Here is a 22,130-nt window from a genome sequence, read left to right on the forward strand (position 1 = left end):
ATGTTTGATACAACACACATAGACACACATAGACACACACACACACACACACACACACACACACACACACACACACACACACCCCACTTCTGAATAGTTATTAAAGAAAGGCAAAGTTTGTAATAGAAGGGCACATGGTGAGCAGAAAGTGGTCCACGCAGTTCACAGTGGGGGAAGTACAAACTGGCAATCAAGTATGAAGGCTTACTAGATAAAACAAGATCTCACTTGTTAACATCCAAGCACATCCAGTTTTGCCACTGATGAAGGGAAAAGCTAAACATGAAGCAACTTCATTGTAGACTAATGTAGCAATACTTAGTTTTCTGTAGGCTCTCAGGAATTCAAACTCCAGTTGTCACAATGTTACATACAGAAAGGCACCCATTGCAACTTGGTGAAATGAAAGTGTGAAGACAGGCTTACATTGTTGAGGAGGGAACTGACAAAATAATCTGCTTCATATTTCAGAATGCTATGAAACAGGTGTTCTACAAAAAACAAAAAAAAATCTATGCCTGTATGGATAAAACCCAATGACATAATAATCAATGATTTAAAAAGCAAGTGTGTAATATGGAACTATTATATTTCAAAAAACCACAAAACAATAATATTTATTTTTAAGGAGGTTACAAACACACACAGACACACACTTCACTTGTGTGGATCATAAACACAAAATCTTTTATGAGAATGACATATACAGACCTTCTGGGTTGGAAGAAAATTAAGAATTTAAGTATCATGACATTCTGTATTTTCCCCCTAACACAGGGACTCTGAGAGACAATAAGCCAAGTTTTGTTAATATTTTCTTAGCCTCAGGCACAGATAATTTTGTGCTATTACATTACTCTTTGTTTGTTTAAAATGCTAGCTAGTCCAACTGAAGTTTTTTATTTTGAAAATAAATTCAGATGAGGAAGTGTTTCCATGTGCCGTATGTACCTTACAGGTCTTCCCCGAATTTAGGACAATGCTAACTTAGCTGGTGACTTTGCCCTTATCCAGGGGACAGGGCTGGGCAGGCTTCACCTCTTTTCTTCACCTGTTGCCTAGAATAACAGCAGAGGGCTTGCTGGCTTGATACAGCTGTAAGCCTATAGAATAGTGACTAGCTAGGCAGTGCCAAGCAGCAAAGCCCTTCTCCCTGGGTGCTCAGGGACAAAGTGCGTGGCCAGACTGTGTATTCACCTTAGTTGAGCAGGGCATGCAGGGTCAGCACTGCTGCTAGCTTCCTGTTTGGGGAAATGCTGAAGTGCAAGTGGAAACATAACAGAGATTATACACAAGGCGGTCCAAAGGCTGGATGCAGCTCTCACTCACAGGTTGTTTGAGTCACAGTGATCTGTCTGTTTGTTTGTTTGCTTTCTTTGCTTGTTATTTTGCTTTGAGTAAAATTTAACTCAGTAAAATTTAATACCAGGTATTTATGATTTAAAAAACTAGATTCCTGTTGCCTCTTCTAGAATGATGCTGGCACACTGGGCCTGGAGTCTAGACTGTCACCAGCTGGATGGGTCTGAAGGTTATCCCCTCCTCCACTGCCTGATTCATTAGCTGCTGGCTCCTGGAAACATGTCGACTCTCCCATGTCACAGATGAAAGGATCGAGATCTAGAGGGCTCTGTCTGCCTTGCTCAATGTCACGGTTGCTGTGTAGGTTCAGGCGTGTTGACACATGTCACACAGGTACCAGTTGGTTTGAGATATCTTTTCTCTATAATATGGCCCAGTCTTTGGGACACCAAGTTTGTCTCCATCAGAAGGCTCAGGGTAAATGAGGACTGGGTGCTTTTTACAAAGGCTCATTTCAAGCTTCAGTAGGAACAGGACAGAGGGATTCTCTGGGGTAGCCACTCACTTAAATTGCAATGTTTCCATCTCTCCAAACTCAAAAGAAATAATTTTACATGAAAAAAATGCAAGAGAATATCACAATATAATTATATACAAGGTATAACTGGAGGGTCTGTGGTCACATTGGACCACATTTAAAAATTTAGATTTATTCATTTTATCTTATGTGTGAGTGTTTTCTCTGCATGTGTGTATGTGACCATGTGTATGCTTCTTGCTCATGGAGGTCAGATGAAGACATTGGATCCTCTGGGACTTGAGTTATAGATAGTTGTAAACCACCATCTGGGTGCTGGGAATCGAACCCAGATCCTATGCAAGAGCCACAGCTGCTGTTAATCTTTGAGCCACTTGTCCAACCTCAGGCACCACTTGATGCTTCCAAGAGTCCCATGTCCCTTCACAATGTCATTGCTTTTTCTTCTGAGTCCAGGAAGTTTATGATTATTACTGTTCTGAAATGCTCACAGGCCTTTGTCTAACATGTACTTCCTTTAGGCTTTTTTGACTTACTGGTTTCTGCTTAAGCTGGTAGATAGGCCACACCAGTTTGCACAAGTATTTATTTATTTATTGTTTGTTTGTTTGTTTGTTTGTTTGTTGGGGGGTAGAGGACATAACTTTTGTGAGCTCTTTTTCTTATTCTACTTGGGAACTGAGTTTCTGCTTTCAATTTTTATACACTGAGACATCTCATTAACTCAGAAAAAAATGTGTTCTTGGCAGAGCCACTTTACATAAGTTATAAAATCTTTTAGAATGCAAATTTAAAGACGCTAAGTCACCTGCATGTGAATGAATGGTGGACAATCAGATCAATTAGCTTTAGCACACTGTTAAGAGCTGCCCAGCAAAGGGAAAAGATAAAAAGCGGTAGATCTTAACTACAGGTGCCAACAGGTTCAAAGATCTATATTGCCAAAGGACACATTTAGCCTGGAAATAGGTCTGTTAAAAACACAACTTTGGGGCTGGAGAGATGGCTCCATGGTTAAGAGCACTGGCTGCTCTTCCAGAAGACTGGGCTTCAATTCCCAGCACCAACATAGCAGATCACAATCATCTGTAACTCCAGTTCTAAGAGATCTGATACCCTCAAACACATATACATTCAGCCAAAACACCAATGCATGTGAGATAAGAGTAAATAAAAAATTAAAAACCACAGCTATGGGTTGCTGTGGGCCTGCAGTTGTACATCTCAGTGCACAGAAACTGGAAATACCACAAAAAGGACAAGTCTGGGTACTTGTGAGAAACTGGAACTCTAGAGGGATGGGGTCCAGAGGAGTGCTAGCTTAGCCAGGATGCCTGTAATGTCTTTCTTAAAATGTAAGCGGAATGGAAGCAGTTGGAGTATACACAGCCATCTTTCTTTACAGTGTTCTCGGGTGACACATAAGTAGCTCTGTGACCACTAATCTCCAATCACAGTCCCAGTCATGTAAGACTAAGAAGCCTGCTCATCATCGGAAATGAAGCTTCCTGTACCCAAACCAACTTTTAATTATAAAAACAACACCATGTATAAGAGTTAACTTTCTGATTCACAGATTAAAATCAAGCCAGCCAAGGATGGTGGGACAGATTCAAATGAGCACAGGGTCACCCAAATTCCAAATAGAAACCAAATCAATGTGGCATTGTTTATTTCATCCCAATATAAGTTCTTGATTCTTTTTTTCCTTTAACAGTGATGGCTTTTGTGTCCAGAAAATCCAAAGGAACACAGGGCCTTGGGAAGACAGTGTCAGGGGGAAGTCCAAACTAGGAAGGAATGGGGCTGAGGCTCCAAGGAGACTTGTCCCAGGCTGGGGCACTTCAAGCCACCTGTTTGTTCATCATCCTGACATCTAGTACCCTGGCCATTATAATCACTGTCAGTCTGTGTGTCTATTTATCATCTATCCATCTATTATCTAACCCATCTATCCATCCATCCATTATCTATTTACCTCCCATCTCTGCCCTTCTACTTAGCACACCCATCTTATATCACTTAAATTTATTATCCACCAGTTATCTTGTATCCATTCATATCTTCTATCTACCATCTATCTATCTATCTATCTATCTATCTATCTATCTATCTATCTATCTATCTGACCTATTTATTGGTATCTATTTACTGATCTCTGCAATCTTTTCTCTTCCATCTGGGACTCCTAGAGTACTGGGCAGCTGGGGCTGGCTCCTCCCTTCTTCTAGCGCCATACATTCCACCTGGTCCTCAAGGGCTGCTGCTCTTTTCCCTTGTTGTGTCATCTCTGGACTCAGGAAGAGCCGGTAGCTGAGCAACAGCCTTCCAGGGGGTGACCCAAAGGCAGAGGTAGGTAGTAGGTAGGACTAGCTTGTACCTCGCACAGCACAGCCCTTCAGTCACTCACCTTGCTAGCCACAGGCGGGGCGGCCAGGAGCAGCAGCAGCAGCATGAAGAGCAGGAGTGCCTGGAACCTTGGAGCAGTCTCTGAGTGCATGATGGGCATCGGTCCTGAGTTCCGGTGTGTCCAGGGACCTAAGGGACCCACGGGCTCTCAGGCCTCTCGGTCCCCCGCGGGACACAGATTGGGGGGAGGCCTCGCTGTGAAGTTCGCCTTGCTGGCCCGCCGGGCGAGTTTTGTAGGACTCGAGACCCACCGCGGTCTGTTTGTCCTCACTCAAGCTTTTGATTGTGACTCCAAGGGAGGGAAGAAGTGGCTGAGGTCCCGCCCTCGTCCCCTCTCCCTCCCAGCTTGCCAGGCACTGTCCCTTCAACCGGGCATCGCGCCCAGGAAGTGAGAAAGGGTTGGGCGCCGGCAAAGCAGGCAGGTGGGCGCTAATCCAGGGTCAGGGTGAAAGAGGTGATGTCCCTGCGATCCTGGGACTCCGGTGCCTAGCGGGTGCGGGTCAACGTGAGGAATTTAGGGGTGTGCGGCAGGGAGGTGGCTGCACAGGGTCGGGGGAGTGGCCTGCAGTCCTGCCCAGATTAAGCGGGAGGCGCGCGGGAGTCTGCAACTCTGGAGGCCAGGTTTGCTGGCAGCTCCTGCTACTGCGCATCTGCTGCCGACTTTCAACTTGCGGCCAGCGCACAGACTTGGCGCCGAGCAGGCAGTGAAGAGGAACACGGTCACGGGTGGATTCCCTCAAGCCACGATCGCGAGGCGCGTGTCCAGTCTGCCGGCTAGCCTGCAGTTCTTTCTCTGCCTGGTGGTTCGTCAGGTAAGCCGCCTATAGGCAGGCACTGTCCCAGCGCCAGGGCACCTGCCTGGGAGCAGAAACATTGTGGCGTCTAAGGGGTGGTGACTGGGGAAGTTGTGGCCTTGGGGTCAGCAGAGGAGAGCTTGCCTGGCTCCCAGGCTTCTCTGCCAGGGCTTGAACTGGGCGCTGTGTGTTTTGATTAATTTGGAGGCTCGAGTTACTGTCCTGGCAGTGCTGGCATTCCAAAATGCCAAGAGCAAGAGGCAGCTGAGGGGAAAGAGAAAGCTCATCCTATTCTCTGAGTTGAACTGCTTTTCAGGCTAAACCTTATCTGCGGAAATGGAGGAGAAAATGAGAGGCAGCTCTGGTCCAGGGTGTCCCTGCCTGGGAGGGCCTTGGATGCAAATGCCACCACTGGCTTGGTAGGACACCCTGTTGCAGGGCTCCTATGCTATCTCACGCTGCAGACTACACTGAATAGGGTGAATCATTTAAAATGCATGGGCTACAGTAAAGTCACAGTTTTACTTAGATACAATCTTCGCAGTGCTAAAGGAGCGATATACTAACAGGCACGAAGTATGATTATTGAATGGTATTACTAGCTCTATAACACTCCCATTAAACAGCCATATTGTCACGATGGTAACTGAGAACAAAATCTTGTGATAACCACCCAAACGTCCTGAAGATAACAGTGAGCGAAAACTCAGCTGCCAGCATTGGTGGCCTTTTAGATGATGTTCCTCACTGCCTCCATGAAGAACCAGTGAACATTTACATGTCACTGTTTTCTTATCCAAGTTCACTGGCCATATAATTTTCATCTCTTCCCCCTCACCCCCCTCCAGATTGCAGAATGAAAAGGGGACATCTTCCATGATGCACATTCATGGCCGTACATTAGAATCTCACGAGGAACATCTAAAATTTCCAGTACCCAGGAAGTTCCAAACCAATTAATTATATCAGCCTCTCTAGAGGACAAACTTATTGGTGCATGACAGAGCCTCTTGCAGATTCTTTGTGCAAAGATACTTTGTAGGCACTGTTTTGTTTTGTTTTGTTTCTTCTCTCTCATACATTACATCCTGACCACAGTCATTTTGGTGAGTGGCACTGAATTAGAGTCTCTTTAGTAGAATAATAATATTAAATTCTCTAATAATATTATTATTAATATTAATTATAATTAATTATATTATTATATAATTATATATAAGTAATATATATTAATTATTATATTAATAAATAATAATATTAAAAGAGAATATTAAAGTCTCTATTAAGATTTAGGGACATTGCAGAATTTGTGCCTAGGTCATAAATGTAATTTGCCACATAGTGGCTTTAGGAAAGTTCTTAGGGGGACTTCTGCCGTCCTTGTGGGGTAGGATGACAGGTCCTCTGCTGATGTAGTGACAATGCCCAAGAATCCTGAGAGGCATATGAGCCTTTTACAAATTGACACTGCTTCCTGAAGGAAAAAAAAAATCAGTTTTAGTCCTGATATCAAATGTTCCTCCTCTATGCAGGATTAGAGAAAAATCTGAATTTTAAATGGCTTTTCTTGAGGCCCTGTAACTACAGGGCCTCCATCTCTTTCTCTCTGTGTGTGATGTATGCGTTCATGTTCATGTGTGTGCATATTCTTGTGTGGGTCAGCAAGAGCTATAGAGCGTGTGTGATGGTCAAATGACAACCTTGAGTGTTGGTCTTTACTTTCCACCTTGCTTGAGACAGGGCCTCTTAGTCCCTGGCCCGTGAGCCTCCAGGGCTTCTCCAGTCTGCACCTCCCATCTCACTTTAGGAGTGCTGGCATTTACAGATACACACACCTGCCTCTTTATGCATCCTGGGATCCAAGCTCAGGTGCAAACTTCCACAACAGGTGCTTTCCCCACTGAATTGCACCCTCAGCCCAGAGCCCTGGAGTTTTGATGGGAGAACAGGCTGAGTTTTGCCAGCATCAAGCAGTCGCCTGCATGATATTTCTGATGCAACAGTGGAAGGAAATTGGAAGAAGGAAGAAGGAAGCAGATGCTCACGAGCCTGGCATGTGGACTAACCCCTGACTTCTGAATCCTTTGGTACTTACTGGTATGGATTAACGGCTCCAGGGTGAACTCTTATCCTCTATAACATATTCGTACCAGACTTGGGATATTGTGGACTCTGATAATCCCTCAGAAGTCTTTTGTACAAGACGTTTGCATAACCACCACATGCTGCGTTCCGATTGGAGCAGCAGACGGTCACATGGATGGATGCCATGAGAAATGGTGGCACAGTGCAGGGTGCTTTCCTGAGCTCAATATTAATGAATGAGAACCAAGAGCATCCCCATACTGACTGCAGGTCAGTACCCTTCCAAGGCACCTAGAGCCCTGCCTGGCTTCCCCAAACACCAGCAGCTTGGGCATACCCAGGAGCTGTTCGAAACTGGAGTCTCAGCTGCCACCCAGACTCAGCGAATCAGAACGTAACCGTCAAAGACTCACGATCAATCTCTAGCTGATTCTTTTGCAAGTGAAACATGGAGCCAGATGTAAGCACACAGTCCTCGCCTCTCCAGAACACACACACACACACACACACACACACACACACACACACACACACACACACTTCTCTACATGATCGCCTATGCTCACCTGTGGTTGTAGTTAACCAGAGCTCATAACTTTAAGAAAAAAATCAAGAGAACTAGTATTTCATAGTTTACTCCTTCAATGAGCAAAACAAAAGGAAAAGGGAAAATGATTCTTTTTGTACAAGATTTTTTTTTTAACACTTGATACTAAATGGAAGTTTTGAATACAATTTTTCAGTACCTTTGACAAGCTCTATATAATGATTTAATCTGCTTTTAAAATTACAATTAATATCATGCCTCTTCTGTTTTCTTTTTAATTTTTTAGATTTATTTTATTTGTGTAAATATTTTGCATGTTTGTGTGTGTATGTGTGTGTACCTGCATAAAAGCTAATGGGTGTGGCAGTCCACTTGTGCTCCCAATATGTGAGAAGCGTATATATAGAATAATTGGAGCAAGCAGGCAAGCTACAACCTCACCAAAATAGTGGGCTCTCTCTTGTTCAGCAAGGGATCCTGCTCCCACATACAGGACAGAGACAACTGTGACCCAATATCAACCTTGGGCCTGCAAATGCATCTACACACATACAAATATACATATATATGCACACTCACTAATATACTACATGTACATGCTCACTAATTCACTACATGCATATAAAAGAATTCTAAAATATAATAGCCATAGAATATAGACAAAAATAATATATAGTTACTTCAGTAAATCAATTCTTTTTTTTTACTGTCATGTATAGCATGAGTTAGTGCAAATAATAGCCAGGTAGATACTCATTGCATTAATAACCATAGATATTTATGCTGCATTTAAAGATATGCAGATGACACCAGAAATACATATGTCATCAGTGCCAACCTAATTTATAGAATGCTACCTCATATTTTATGATTTCTTATATTTAATGATTTTAATTTACAAATCATTTTTCATTCTTGTTATACATAAACTAGACTTAGTATTTTGTTCTTATTTCTTTTTATTTGTAGAAATGTAATATAGACTTCTTTGTTGCTTTATTGTCTGAAGGTTTTTTTTTTTTTAAGGTTCTTTATTTCCAAAGTTCATAATAAAAGAGCAGGCTTACTTTAATTGTAATTATGGAACTCTTTCCCAGTGATGTTTTCAGCTGCTAATTATTTTGGCCATGCTGTCCACTGATAACCTCATGCATACATAAAGCATGCCCTGGGCTCTACTCAGCGGTGGCGGTTGTGTGTGAGCCATACTGCACGTGCTGCTAAGACGCACCATGAACTATACAAAGTCTGTGACTCTGAAGATGTCTTATTTTGTCATTGTTGCTGTTTTGTTTTGTTTTTCACTTACTTATTGGTGAGGGACTGTGACACCGTGCCTGTGTGAGGCCAGAGGACAAGGGTCTCATCTCTTCTCCCACGGTGCAGGTGCCAGAGGTTACGTTCAGGTCATCAGGCTTAGTGGCCAGGTCATTTACCCAGGGACCATATCCATCCCCAAATCTCAGGTTTGAGGTTACGCCCTCGAATCTCTTGACACATTCCTGAGTGGCACAACCATTCAATGAGGAGTGTTGTTTCAGGTCTTGTTCTTAAGGAAGAAACATGGTAAGGAGCATCCTGGCCCCAAGGGATCAATTCCCACAGGAAGCCAGGATGGCTTAGAGGCTGCCCAGAAGACAAGCTGTAGCCACGGGAAAAGCCGTGATGAAGTTCTTAGGAAAGAAGAGAACTTTCATGAGCCCAGTTACTCTTCTCCAAGAAAAAGCTTTCCTATGGTCCCTGAGATGGGCACGGTACACCTCCCTCCCCGTCGGCATTTCTGCCTAGCCTTAGAGTTCATCTGGATACTTTCTGACAAATCTTTCTTTTTGACCAAACCCTTAAATATTGTCCTCTTTCTTCTCTGTCTTATTTAGAGACAGTGCCCCCTTTGACCTCTATAAAATGCAGATTTCTTTACTTGAATTCCAAATGCAAAGGCCTCTAAAGGAGAACTCTGGCTGCTTTCTGAGATTCAAAGGGAACAGGGCCTCTCTGTGGCACCAAGCCACCCCATTTATAAGTGATTCTCTATGCTCCTGGAGTCTTTCTTTTCCGAGATCGGCTTTCTGAGACCCACAAATTCTTATCAAAGATGTAAAGTCTCCACAAAGCCCATGGCCTAGAACGCACTGTCCGTTTAGCCTCTGTCAGTTCTGAGAATTGTTCCAAGGGGAAGAAAGAGAGTGATGGTGATAATGGGGAAGTGAAACAGGAGGGAAGGAAACATGGAGCAAAAAGAAGAGAGAAAGAAAGTGGAGGGGGGTTAAAGGAGAAGATAAGGAAGTGGGAGAGTCCCCATGCCCTCACCATTCCCTTTCTCTGTGTTTTCAGGATGAGCATCAGCTTGTTCTGTAGTGCCACCTGAAACTGTCCCACCGCATGCTTCCTTCTTCCACACTAACTGAAGACTCACTGCTCTGCATGACTCCCTCTCCTTGATGTTTGAAAGGTTTTTTAACCTCCAACCACTGCTCAGGCCTATATACCCAACTCTGTAGGAGGCAGAGGCAGGAGGATCTGATATCAGGAGTCCGAGATCAGCCTGGGCATCATAACAATATTATCTATCTATCTATCTATCTATCTATCTATCTATCTATCTATCTATCCATCTAACTACCCGACTAATGAACTAACTAGCTACCCGGCTACCTAACTCCCCCTCCCCCACCTAGAAGCTACTGTATCCCCAGACATTCCTTCCCTTTTATTTTGGGCCAGCCCCACTTTCTATTTTTATAACCTCTTTTTTTTTTTTTACATGTTGAGAAGCTGTTTGTTGTCTCTATTACACATTAGGAAGAAAAAGAGAGAGTAAGGAAGAAGGGAGGAAGAAAAGAAAGGAGGGAGGGAGGAATCAGTTATGGAGCCAGGCACTGGACCGGGCACTGATTCAGACTCATTTTGGTCCCTTGGGTATTAATTTTCCATTCTGAGAAACCCTGAACTCAGAGGAATTGCAGACTTTCACAGGGCTACCCTTATCAAACGTTTTAACTACATAATAAACTGTCCATGTGAAAGTAATGAATATCTGAACACCAGCCTTTCCAATTCTCATCCCCTGGCTATTGGACCGCAAGGTCGGCATGCAGGGGAGCAGACTCTCCCTACATAGGAACCCCAGTCGCTTTCCACTTGGGAACTCAGCTTTCCACTGCCCTTGGGAATAGCCCTGCCCAAGGAATCAGCTGATGTTGTTGCCAGAAGCTCATTCCAAAGGCAGATCTCAGAAGTCTAAAAGGCCCAGAGAGCTGAGATAAGTGCACTGCCATGGCCAGGGAGGAGCTGCCATTTAGCACTTTCAGCAACACATTTGAGAGAGCATGCTAAACTAGAGATGCTACTCTGAACTTGGAGGTAAGAGGCCAGTGTGATTCTGAAAGGTAGCCTATGCTTTTTATTTTTATTTAAATAGCATGTACCATGCCGTTCCTAGATGTGACATTATTGTGGTTACTGTCAAGTTTTCTGTTGATGTTGGGAGGAGACCTCACAGAGGAAGTGATAACACAAGCCCATGTTGCCAGAATAGTGGGTGAGCTGAGATAGGGTGCGCTTGGTGCTGTCTTAACAGACCCAACTCCAGTGTCATCTGAGGACTGCAGCATTCAGAAACTCCAACCAGGTCTACAGGGTAGGAGAGGTGGGGTGGGCTGGCTCAAGGCCAGGGGCATTCTGTTCCAGCTGGAATGTAGAGCAGTTCTCAAGAATGTACTTGAGTAGTCGTCAAGTTTTTCCCTTTCAGAGACCATGAAGCTGCAGCCACATTCCGAGGGTCTTCGGACCACACAGACTCATGACCCACATGAAAAATCTCGGACGGAATTAGGGAAACCTGTTTTTCCCCTTTGGCGGGGGTTGCCCTTGGAGTAGAATCAGCTTAAATAGATGAAATCAATGGGACTGGATGGAACGCACTATGTTAAGCAAAATAAGCCAGAGACACTCACACCACGCTCTATCCCATTCACATATGGGATATGACAGAAGCAGATTTCGTAGAAGTTGGAGACAGACAGTGGGGGCTGAGAAAGCTGAGAGAGAGGCTGGTCAGTGTTACATATGTAAGAAGCACTGAATGATGATGAACCATACCCTGTGTGTTAAAACCACCACAATTCATTTGTATGCCTTCAACATAAAGAAATGATAAATGAGAGCATGTTTGAGGAAATAGAGTTTTTCTTGATTTGACATTACACTGTATGCATGCACTATAGTTCATCGTTAATGCAACTTCTTTCATGCTTTCAAAGGTATTGGTGAAAATAAAATCGAATTTTAAAAATTATTACGTTTTATTTACTTACTGTGCATATATTTATGTGTGAGTGTGTGAGTCTCTCTCTCTCTCTCTCTCTCTCTCTCTCTCTCTCTCTCTGTGTGTGTGTGTGTGTGTGTGTGTGTGTGTGTGTGTGTGTCTGTCTGTCTGTCTGTCTGTCTGTGTAGGAGGTGCCTTTGCATATCTATGGAAATGAAAGAATAGTTTGGAGGAGTCAGTTCTCTCCTTCAAGCATATTGGTTCTCAGATTGAACTCAGACCATCAGGTTTGCAATAAAATTTTTACCCACTGGACCATCTTGTCAGCCCTGTTTTTTGTTTTTGTTTTTAATGAAAACAGAAACAAGTAACTAGTTTGTATATTTAAAAAAGTTGGCGATATCTACCATCTATCTATCTATCTATCTATCTATCTATCTATTTATCTACCATCTAACTTTTTTGTTTTGTTTTACGAGACAGGGTTCCTCTGTGTAGCCTTGGCTGTCCTGGACTCACTTAGTAGATTAAGCTGGCCTCAAACTCACAGAGATCCTCCTGCCTCAGTCTCCTGAGTGCAGGGATTAAAAGAGTGTGCCACTATGCCCAGCTATCATCTATCTTTTTAAATACAGGTTTTCTGTACCTCAGGCTGACTTTAATATCACCATGTAATCAAGATAGACCTTGGTCTTTTCATCCTTCTGCCTCCGCATGCCAAGTTATGGAGTTACAAGGAATGCACTACACATCCCACTTATGCAGTGTGGGTTTCGTACTCAGGGCTTCAGGCGTGTTAGGCAAGCACTCTGGCAAATGAATGACACCTCCTAGCCTTAATCAGCTTAATAGGTAAGATGTGGGTCATTAAAGGAAATTATCCAGTGGACTGGGGTAAATAAGGCTCCCCTACGTATAACTGGGAAGAGCCTTTTCTTAATTAAAAAAAAAATTACATTTTATGTGTAGGAGTGTTTGAATGTACGTCTGTGCACCATGTGCATCCAGTGCCTGCAGAGGCCAGAAGGGAGCATCAGATCTCCTGGTACTGGAGTTCAGCTGGTTGAGTCTCAAACTTGATCCCCAGACCTCTGGAAGAGCAACCAGTGCTCTCAACCACCAAGCCACCTCTTCGGTGACCCCCCTTACCCCTGTTTTAAAAAAGCCCAAGCAGCTGGGCAATGGTAGCGCATTCCTTTAATCCCAGCACTTAGGAGGCAGAGGCAGGTGGATTGATGTGAGTTCGAGGCCAGCCTGGTCTACAAAAGCGAGTCCAGAACAGTCAAGGCTACACAGAGAAACCCTGTCTCAAAAAACCAAAATAATAATAGTAATAATAATAACAACAACAACGACAAAAACAACAACAACAATAATAACAATAATAAATAAAACAAATAAAAAAGCCCAAGCACTGAAAATTCTAGTTTGGAAAAAAGAAAAGTATAAAAGGTGGTTGTCTGCACAGTCATAATGATTTGTCATTGGTAAGAACCTTCTGGTAGTTATGTCGGACAGACAGTATGAGTGCTCATTGGGTAAGTAGGACATTGTTTCACAGAGGGAACAAAACCTGGGCATTTAGCAGAACTCACAGATTTAGCATCACCAGTGAGTGAAAAGACATCAACTTCTATAAGTATTTTGTGAGTAGAAAAGTCCAGACTACAGCCTCTTGCTCATCTGGTCCCCAGCCTTGGCCACAAGCCCACACCAATGAGAACCCCGCAGGGAGTGTTTCAACCCAAGAGCCTGTTGCAGAAAAAACAAATTTCCCATGGTGGAACTCATGGAAATCTGGAAGATCTTGGATCTTGTTCCCAAATTTGGAGCATTTGGAAAACATTGAGCAAAGCACATGAACCATCCCAGGGGAACCGGAAGCCGAGAATTCTCTTTTCGAAATAAATGAAATGCAGTTAATAATCACAAGGAGTTAGAAAATGATATGGTGACATTTGTTAGTTGCATGTGCTAGAAAAGACTTCTGTTTGCTGGGGGAAAGAGCCTGGAGACTTAAAAGGGTAGCTCTCTGGTGAGCAGGCACTTAGAAAAGCACTCAAGTGCTGATATTCAGTCTCTCTTTCGGAGGACAAGTGAGTTTAGCTTCCTGTGAGAGCAGACAGCCTTAGAACCCTCAGAAAGGAGAGACATTCCATCTACTTCATCTGCACAGGTCCATTCAGATACAGTAAACCAACAGTGAAGCTACAGGAAGGGGCGGGGCAACTTCCGTCCTTTCAGCCTATGGACTCTTGTTGCGTTTTCCTCTCCAACAGCAGCTTCTTGTGACTACTCAGCGTACTTGCTTTCCTCTGAACTCAAGGTTGCTCTTCACCTGGACTTTACCCTGGGCCACCTCTTGATGCATCTTTCTTTCCCCACATCTTTTCTTCTCAGTGCTGTTGTTTATGCGCTCCACGGAGTCTCTCTCTGGGCTATTCCCCAGCCTGGAGCCAGAGTTCTCTGTCACAGAGACGTGCTTTGAGTTGGGCTGCCTTGGATGCAGGGCTTTATTGTCCTTCTTTCCGTGGGGCTGAGGAGATGGGATCAGATAGAAAGCCTGGCTGTGCCCTCATGCAGCTAGGCTGGAGGTGGGACCTCATGCCACCACAGAGAATGTTCCTTTTATCAGTCACAGTCAAGAGTGGCAAAAGCACTTCCTTCAGAAGACACATCACCTCTGCAGAAGTTGACTGTGTAGAAGGTTGTCTGACATCATTTGTGTATATCCTAATGTCACAATGCTTCGGAGTGATCCTATTATGTTTGTGGCAGTGACACAGTCAAACAGAAACATGCCATCTCACCTAATTCCACATAACATCAGCTGTTAATGTAGGGTGTTAACTCAGAGGACCACTGTTGTGTGTGAGAGAGGGTAACTTCTTATGTACTTGGAAGCTAGACCAAAGCAAACACTTTAATGTACTCAACCCAGGCCATTGCAACAAATAAATTCCTCATGTATTGCATGTAACATATGAGGTCACGTCTCATGCACAGAGTAGGTGCACATTGCTGGTGACAGTGTCAAGATGACAGCACGGTCAAGGCTCTGCTTCATGGGGCTGGTCTGCGGGCTGCAGAGATGCACACCTAAGTGTAGACCCACTCTTGATCTGTTCCTGATAAAAAGACCGTTACTTCCCTTTGGCCACTCACTAAGAATGGGTCTTCACACTGAGGTACACATATCCCGGGGAAGCAAACACTGCTCCAAACTTATACAACTCATTTTCTGGAAAATGAAACAGAGTCAATGTCCAGATGGATTCTCAGCTGTGGTATGTATTCTTCCATGGAGTTCTGTCTTTGATCAAGATTATCATCTTGCCTCTCACAGTTGTTCTTCTTATGCTTTTCAAGAGAAGAACATATTCTCTGAGCTAGTTAGTGTGAACCTTCAACTTGAAGCACCCTAGAAGACCGAGTACTAGGGTTTTGATTGAGGAATTGTCCAGATCATTTTGGCCTGTACACTCATCTTGATTGTTAGTTGATGCGGGAAGACCCAGCCCACTGTGGGCTGTACCATTCCCTAGGCAGGGAATCTTGAGCTGTATAACATGGGAAGAGGCTTAAAGAGAGCGAGCAGGGAGCATGGGCGCGTTCACTCTCTTTGCTCTCGACTGCAGATGTCCTGCTCCTGTGGCTTCTCTGTAGTGATGACTCATAACCTGGAATTGTAAGCTTAATAAACCCTTGTTTTCTAAGGCTGTTTTTGTCAAGAAATGTTAACACAACAGCAAAAATGAAACTAGGTTACTCCTGTCCTCAGATCATCCCAGATAGCCCCAGGGCTCACCAGCCTGTCAAGCTTATTTGGTGAACTGCAGGCTAATGCTAAGACTGTTTCTCAGGGAACAAGGTAGATGGCACATGAAGAACACTTGAATTTGACCTATGACCCCCCCCCCTCCACACACACTCATGCAGCTGCACACAAAAACAGTTGAATATATATGGAATGTATGCTGTGTAAATACAAGTTCATAATAAACATTGAGCATTGTAAATTTCCATTAAAGAATATATGTGCAACATTTATTTTTTACTCGTCAATGGTGGAAATCGGACTGTGGTGGCATTATGATGCTCTGGATATTTCTAAAATAATGCTGAAGAGTTTTATACTGAAGCTTCCAGAAATCATCCAAGTGTATTGAGAAACTCCAGATGTTTGTGAGGACAGTAGTCAAACTCCAGATGTTTAGACAGTAGTCAGGCATCCTTCTTCAGCATTTTAGTAGTGATCCTCTGTGAAAACGTCTTCACAGCAGGCCTGTGTGAGTATAGAGATCGATTGCATCAATTATTTTTCACTAAAATATACATATCTCTGATTTTTCATAACTTTGGACAATTTTCCATTTCTTTGCAATATTGAGTATACTTTATGTGAGTCAAGTCAATTTGCATTTTCTTTCCAAAATAATAATTTGTTTTATTGTGACTGGTTTCCAGAATGTAACTTTGGGAATGGAAAAAAAAATCTGATGTTCTCCATGATTGTGTTTCTACTTGGTTTTGAAACTATCATAGAATGTGGTCCCACCACTACCAGAAAAACTGGTCTTTAGTTAACACAGCATCGATTCATTTGCCCAGCTTTCATCCAGAAATTTAAAAATAGCTCCTAATACTGGACACGACTGGTTTCTTTCTCCCTACCAGTTCCTATAAGGACAGGAGCTCAGAGGAGCCAAACTTTTAAAAATGAGACATATCCATTCTTTGTGCCAAAGAGATTTTAGATCAAAGTAAAGGGTTCTTCAGGTCGTTTAAAAATAATTTTTCTCTTGTTTACAAATAAAATTCAAAACACAGAGTTTACCATTTTAACTCCTCTGAAGTTTATAATTGAGTAGTCCCAGCTACAATCATGATGTATGCCCTGGTCACTCTCTAATTCCAGAACAGTGCTGTCATCTTCAAACCAACCCTGTACTCCCCAATATTCCATTTGTCCCACTCCTGACATTTTCTGTCTCTATGGATTCACCCATTGCTTATGAGTTCATGGTTCATCCATGTAGCAGCATGTATCTATGTGCAGTTCCTTATTATGGCTAAATAATATTACATTGTATGATGTAATATTTTGTTTTTCCATTAATCAATTAATTGATTTTTTTAAACTTTAATTGTTATGATTATCATGTACAAATATACTGTGAGAATGGGTCTTCAGTTCTCTTAAATCTTTTCACTTTTCAAAAACATATTTATTTCATATAGAGGATTTGAGACTATTTCAATTTCTATTTTATCTCTTTTTATCTTTCAAAGTCAGCTTACAAAGGGCTGAAGAGTCAGCTCAGTGGTTAAGAGTGCTAACTACTCTTTCAGAGGACCTGGGTTCAATTTCCAGAACCTACAAGGTGACAGACAATTGTAACTCCAATCCCAGAGGATCCAACTCCCTCTCACGGCCTCCCTGGGCACTGTGTGCACATGGTGCACAGACAGATGCTGGCCAAACACCCATAAATGTAAAATAAAAATAAGGGAAGTTTCTCTTTTATGATGTTTTCACACATTCCTCATCCTTACCCCTCACCCACCCTCACCCCTGTTCCTCCTTTCTATGCCCCTGTCTCTCTCCACCATACCTTCTTGCCCTTAGTAGGATTATTTTCACTTCTAAAGATGCTTACTCAGTATAACAAATACTAAAAAAAGTTTGCCATGTCAATAGGCATTGGGGTTGTTTAGAAAATGTTTCCATCATGGACAGAATAATAGAATCCATTATTCTCAAGATTATGATGCACCACTGTTATAAGAGACATATTTGCATTTCACATGTACATACTTTAACACAGGACACTGACTCCCAACTGTCTACCAGAGTCTTCTGGAAGAGCGGAGAAGGCTGGAGGAGCATTTTGGGCACAGAAGTTATCTGTGAGGGCACCAGTGCTCACGTTCTTCATGAGGTGCTTTTTCAGATGGACCAAGCCCTTGGTTACAGCCCCCTGGTGAGTATTTTTGGTGTGTGCATTTCTTTATGGAACAATTTCTGCTGCCATTTAGGGCCTATCCTGATGCTTAAATACCAACATCTTTCCCATAACACACTCATAGCATGACCAAATGTGAAGCTGTTCCATACAAATAATAGCCCCCTGGTTCCTGGTTCGAATAGCAAAACCATTAAATGCCCAGAATGTCAGGGTTCCTGAAACCAGTGGAGTTAGGACAAAGGAATTTGATGAACGCAAAGGGCAGGTTGATTACGGCAAAGAAGTCTACATCCTAATCTTTGTTACTATGCTATTTACATGAGAAAGGGAATGTACAGTTGCACATGGGGTTCAGGTTGCCAGGCACATGATCTGATGGGGCTGGAGTGTGAACTTTGACTATCTGGGTCAATCCAGTGTCATCACACGTATTCTTAGGGGAGGAAGGAGGCCAGCATCAGTGAAGAAACAGAGGCTAGAGAGCATTAGTTTTGAAGGTGGAAGGGACTATGATCCAAGGGACATGGACAATTCTAGAATAGGAAAGGCAAGAATCAGACTCTCTGTGTTCAGGAGCATAGCCTCCAAATATCTTGATTTCAACCCATAAGACCCTGCAGCTTCTGAACCCTTCAGCAGAGTCACAATGCGTTCCTGTTGTCTATAGTGTTTCTATTACTAATAGAGAAAGGGCTACAGTGTGGAGAAAGGAGGCTTACTTAGCATATGATTCCAAAAGGGGAAACCAGCCCAAGGCCTGGCTCCAGTTCTCCTACCATGGAGAGCGGGGTTGAATGTATGGCCAAGAACACCTACTCACCACAGATGCTCAAGAACCAGTAAGATGTTCACTGAAGGCCTTTGACAGAGGAGTGCACCAGCAGACATTTCTTTGGCCTTTCTTGACTACATCCCTCCTCTGTTAAGATTTGTCTGTAACGACAGCAAAACCCTAGGTGGATTTTGGCTGTGGAACACCTCACTTTTCCTTAATGACTCCATATTATTCTCACTCACCTTGAGCCATTCTTCTCATTCAGGCAGCTTTCCACCAGCCCCTCCCCCTTGGCATTGGTCCTGTTAAGTGATGTCCTGTATGTCACTGGTCTCAGGTGTGTCCCAGCCATCTCCTTCCTTCTTTCCCCTCACTGTCATGGAAAGTCATCTCATCTTCACCCATCTGTCTGTTCAAGCCTTGGTACTCTATGATTTCCAGCACCATGGCCTTCAATATGTCAATACTGAAGCCTTCAATATATTTTCCTTGATTGATTAAAAAAGAGGAGAGGTGAGGATGCCAGCCAGAGGGAAGATGGCATTGGCTGTGTTGGGTGGTGGCAGTTAGAAGGGAGAATCAGTCTTCTGGAATTAGTGCTGTTACTCTGTTTAGGTTGTTTCTCAATAAAGCAAACACTTAGTCTTTATTTTTGCTTTTTCATAGGTCACTAATATTTATTCTCTTTACCATACAATATGAATATGGGGTAAGTATATTAATTCATTCTGTACATGGAAAATTCACTTTTTTGGAATATATGATTTATCGTAGTGTATGTTTTTAAAAATATGTTTAAACTAGTTACTCTCTGGGACTCATCCTTAATAGCCCCCAAATGGACATTTAATCAAAACACAGCTTTGATTTTTTTTTTTCAATCCAAGCTGGTTATAGGATTGCCTGAGTGTTGGAGAGGCCTTTATCTCACAACAACCACAGCCCTTCCTTAAATTCTTCTTATTTGGAACAGAAAAGAAATAGTTGAACCATTTCAAGATTAAACAAGAAATGTAAGATCAGTCTAGATATTTCAGCACTAGAGAAATCTCAGCCTATAATGAGCCCTCTTTCTTCTGCTCCCTCAAGGAAGAATCTAATATTATAGAGCCAATCTCAAAAGTTTTAAAGATGACCTTTTAGGGGTTGCCTGCCACTCAGGCCTGAAAACCAGTGGAGTGGCTGACATCCAGCCATCTCAAGCCCCCTGATTATCAAAGATATTTGTAAAGTACCTAAAATAGAAAATTGTTTCTACGCCTCCATTACTAGCCTGTCAAGGAATGAGAATTCTTTACTTCTTGGCTCTCCCAAGTCACTTATTCTTTAACCCAGCTAAGAATTGGCCCTCCTCTCATGATAAGTAGGGAGATTGAGACTTGTCCCATTTAGGTCATGTGCATTTGAGAATGGGCCCTCTGAGGCTTCCATGTGAACCTTTGTCTGGTTAATCTTATCTGATTTTTCTAGGCCTATTTTTGCATTATAGTCATTCATTTTTTATTATAAAAGTCTGCATCATCCTAAAATTCACTCTCCTTGCTTTCTTATATCCATGTGAGTGAATGTGTTTCCTGAACCAAAGACAGTTCAATCCTGGACACTCCCATCAGCTTGTGGTGCAGAGAGATTTTAAAGTCTTCACGCAGGGAGTAGCCATATGATAACTGGGATGCAAGGGGGAAGTGTGAATTGACACAGTACCCATAGAAGGCAATTTGCATAGCTACCAAGATTTTAAAGGTACATTTCTTTTGGTGCAGGAATGCATTAAAAATTGTTGCATATATTTATTCTGGCCTTTGCAAAGATGAATACACAAGAATATTAACTGCGGGGCTGAAGAAATGGCTCAATGGTTAAGGGCACAGCCTGCTCTTCCAGAGGTCCTGAGTTCAATTCTCAGCAACCACATGGTGGCTCACAACCATCTATAATGTTATCTGATGCCCTCTTCTGCAGATAAAGCACTCATATACAATAAATAAATCTTAGAAAAAAAAGAATATTAACTGCAGGGTGGTATTCTGCAGCTAAGAAAGGAAACAACCTAAGTATCCATTGGTAGGGAGTGGTTGGACAAGTTCTGATGCCATATGAGATGGGCAGCTATGAGGAGCATGTCAGAACAACTATGGAAATAGTGATTATGTAAAAATGGCCAGGTACAAGGCAGCATGCCACCCAAGTGTCAACAAAACAACCTCAAATGACCAACAGTGTGGGTACATGTGATTGAATATATTTATTAATGCTCAGGTACCAATGCAAAGAGATGGATCCTCTCAGGCCTCCCTGATGGGAGGCCAAGACAAAGAAGAAAAAATGTCTGCTATTATGCTTTTATACAGTTTGATGTTTTGGTTTTGCTGTATTATTTTCTTACACACATACACACAAAAGAAAATGGGCACAAATATGGGCCAGAGTTAACTTTGTAGAAGTTAGTGTTTTACTTTCTTTAACGTTCTATGTATTAAGCATATGTTTTATGACATCTGAGGTAAAGAAGGGCGGCTTCTCCTGTTTTCACTTTGGAGAAAAATAAGTTGGCTTGAGTATAGGTGTTTTCCCAGTGAGTGTGTGAGTGTTGGTGTGTTCCCAGTGAGTATGTGAGTGTAGGTGTTTTCCCAGTGAGTGTGTGAGTGTTGGTGTGTTCCCAGTGAGTGTGTGAGTGTTGATATGTTCCCAGTGAGTATGTGAGTATAGGTGTGTTCCCAGTGAGTATGTGAGTGTTGGTGTGTTCCCAGTGAGTATGTGAGTGTAGGTGTGTTCCCAGTGAGTGTGTGAGTGTTGATATGTTCCCAGTGAGTATGTGAGTGTAGGTGTGTTCCCAGTGAGTATGTGAGTGTAGGTGTGTTCCCAGTGAGTATGTGAGTGTAGGTGTGTTCCCAGTGAGTATGTGAGTGTAGGTGTGTTCCCAGTGAGTGTGTGAGTGTAGGTGTGTTCCCAGTGAGTATGTGAGTGTTGGTGTGTTCCCAGTGAGTATGTGAGTGTAGGTGTGTTCCCAGTGAGTGTGTGAGTGTAGGTGTGTTCCCAGTGAGTATGTGAGTGTAGGTGTGTTCCCAGTGAGTGTGTGAGTGTAGGTGTGTTCCCAGTGAGTGTGTGAGTGTAGGTGTGTTCCCAGTGAGTATGTGAGTGTAGGTGTGTTCCCAGTGAGTATGTGAGTGTAGGTGTGTTCCCAGTGAGTATGTGAGTGTAGGTGTGTTCCCAGTGAGTATGTGAGTGTAGGTGTTTTCCCAGTGAGTGTGTGAGTGTAGGTGTGTTCCCAGTGAGTGTGTGAGTGTAGGTGTGTTCCCAGTGAGTATGTGAGTGTTGGTGTGTTCCCAGTGAGTATGTGAGTGTAGGTGTGTTCCCAGTGAGTGTGTGAGTGTAGGTGTGTTCCCAGTGAGTATGTGAGTGTAGGTGTGTTCCCAGTGAGTGTGTGAGTGTAGGTGTGTTCCC

At 43.0% G+C, this 22,130-nt stretch overlaps 2 protein-coding genes across 2 annotated transcripts in view; one reads left to right on the top strand and one right to left on the bottom strand.

Annotated features, from left to right (window-relative positions):
• Positions 1-4,985, bottom strand: part of Col4a3 (collagen type IV alpha 3 chain) — a 122,097-nt gene extending 117,112 nt beyond the window's left edge. The window contains exon 1 of the mRNA XM_051153995.1: positions 4,251-4,985. Within this exon, the coding sequence (XP_051009952.1) occupies positions 4,251-4,349 (99 nt within the window). The 5' untranslated portion in view covers positions 4,350-4,985. The remainder of the gene's footprint in view (positions 1-4,250) is intronic.
• A 16-nt stretch (positions 4,986-5,001) lies between these two features.
• Col4a4 (collagen type IV alpha 4 chain) overlaps positions 5,002-22,130 on the top strand; it is a 113,374-nt gene continuing 96,245 nt past the window's right edge. Inside the window, 3 exon segments of the mRNA XM_051153994.1 lie at positions 5,002-5,061; positions 17,771-17,926; positions 19,353-19,395. Coding sequence (XP_051009951.1) covers positions 17,880-17,926; positions 19,353-19,395 — 90 coding nt within the window. The 5' untranslated portion in view covers positions 5,002-5,061; positions 17,771-17,879.

Source organism: Acomys russatus, chromosome 12, assembly GCF_903995435.1.
Source record: "Acomys russatus chromosome 12, mAcoRus1.1, whole genome shotgun sequence".
Taxonomy (NCBI): domain Eukaryota; kingdom Metazoa; phylum Chordata; class Mammalia; order Rodentia; family Muridae; genus Acomys; species Acomys russatus.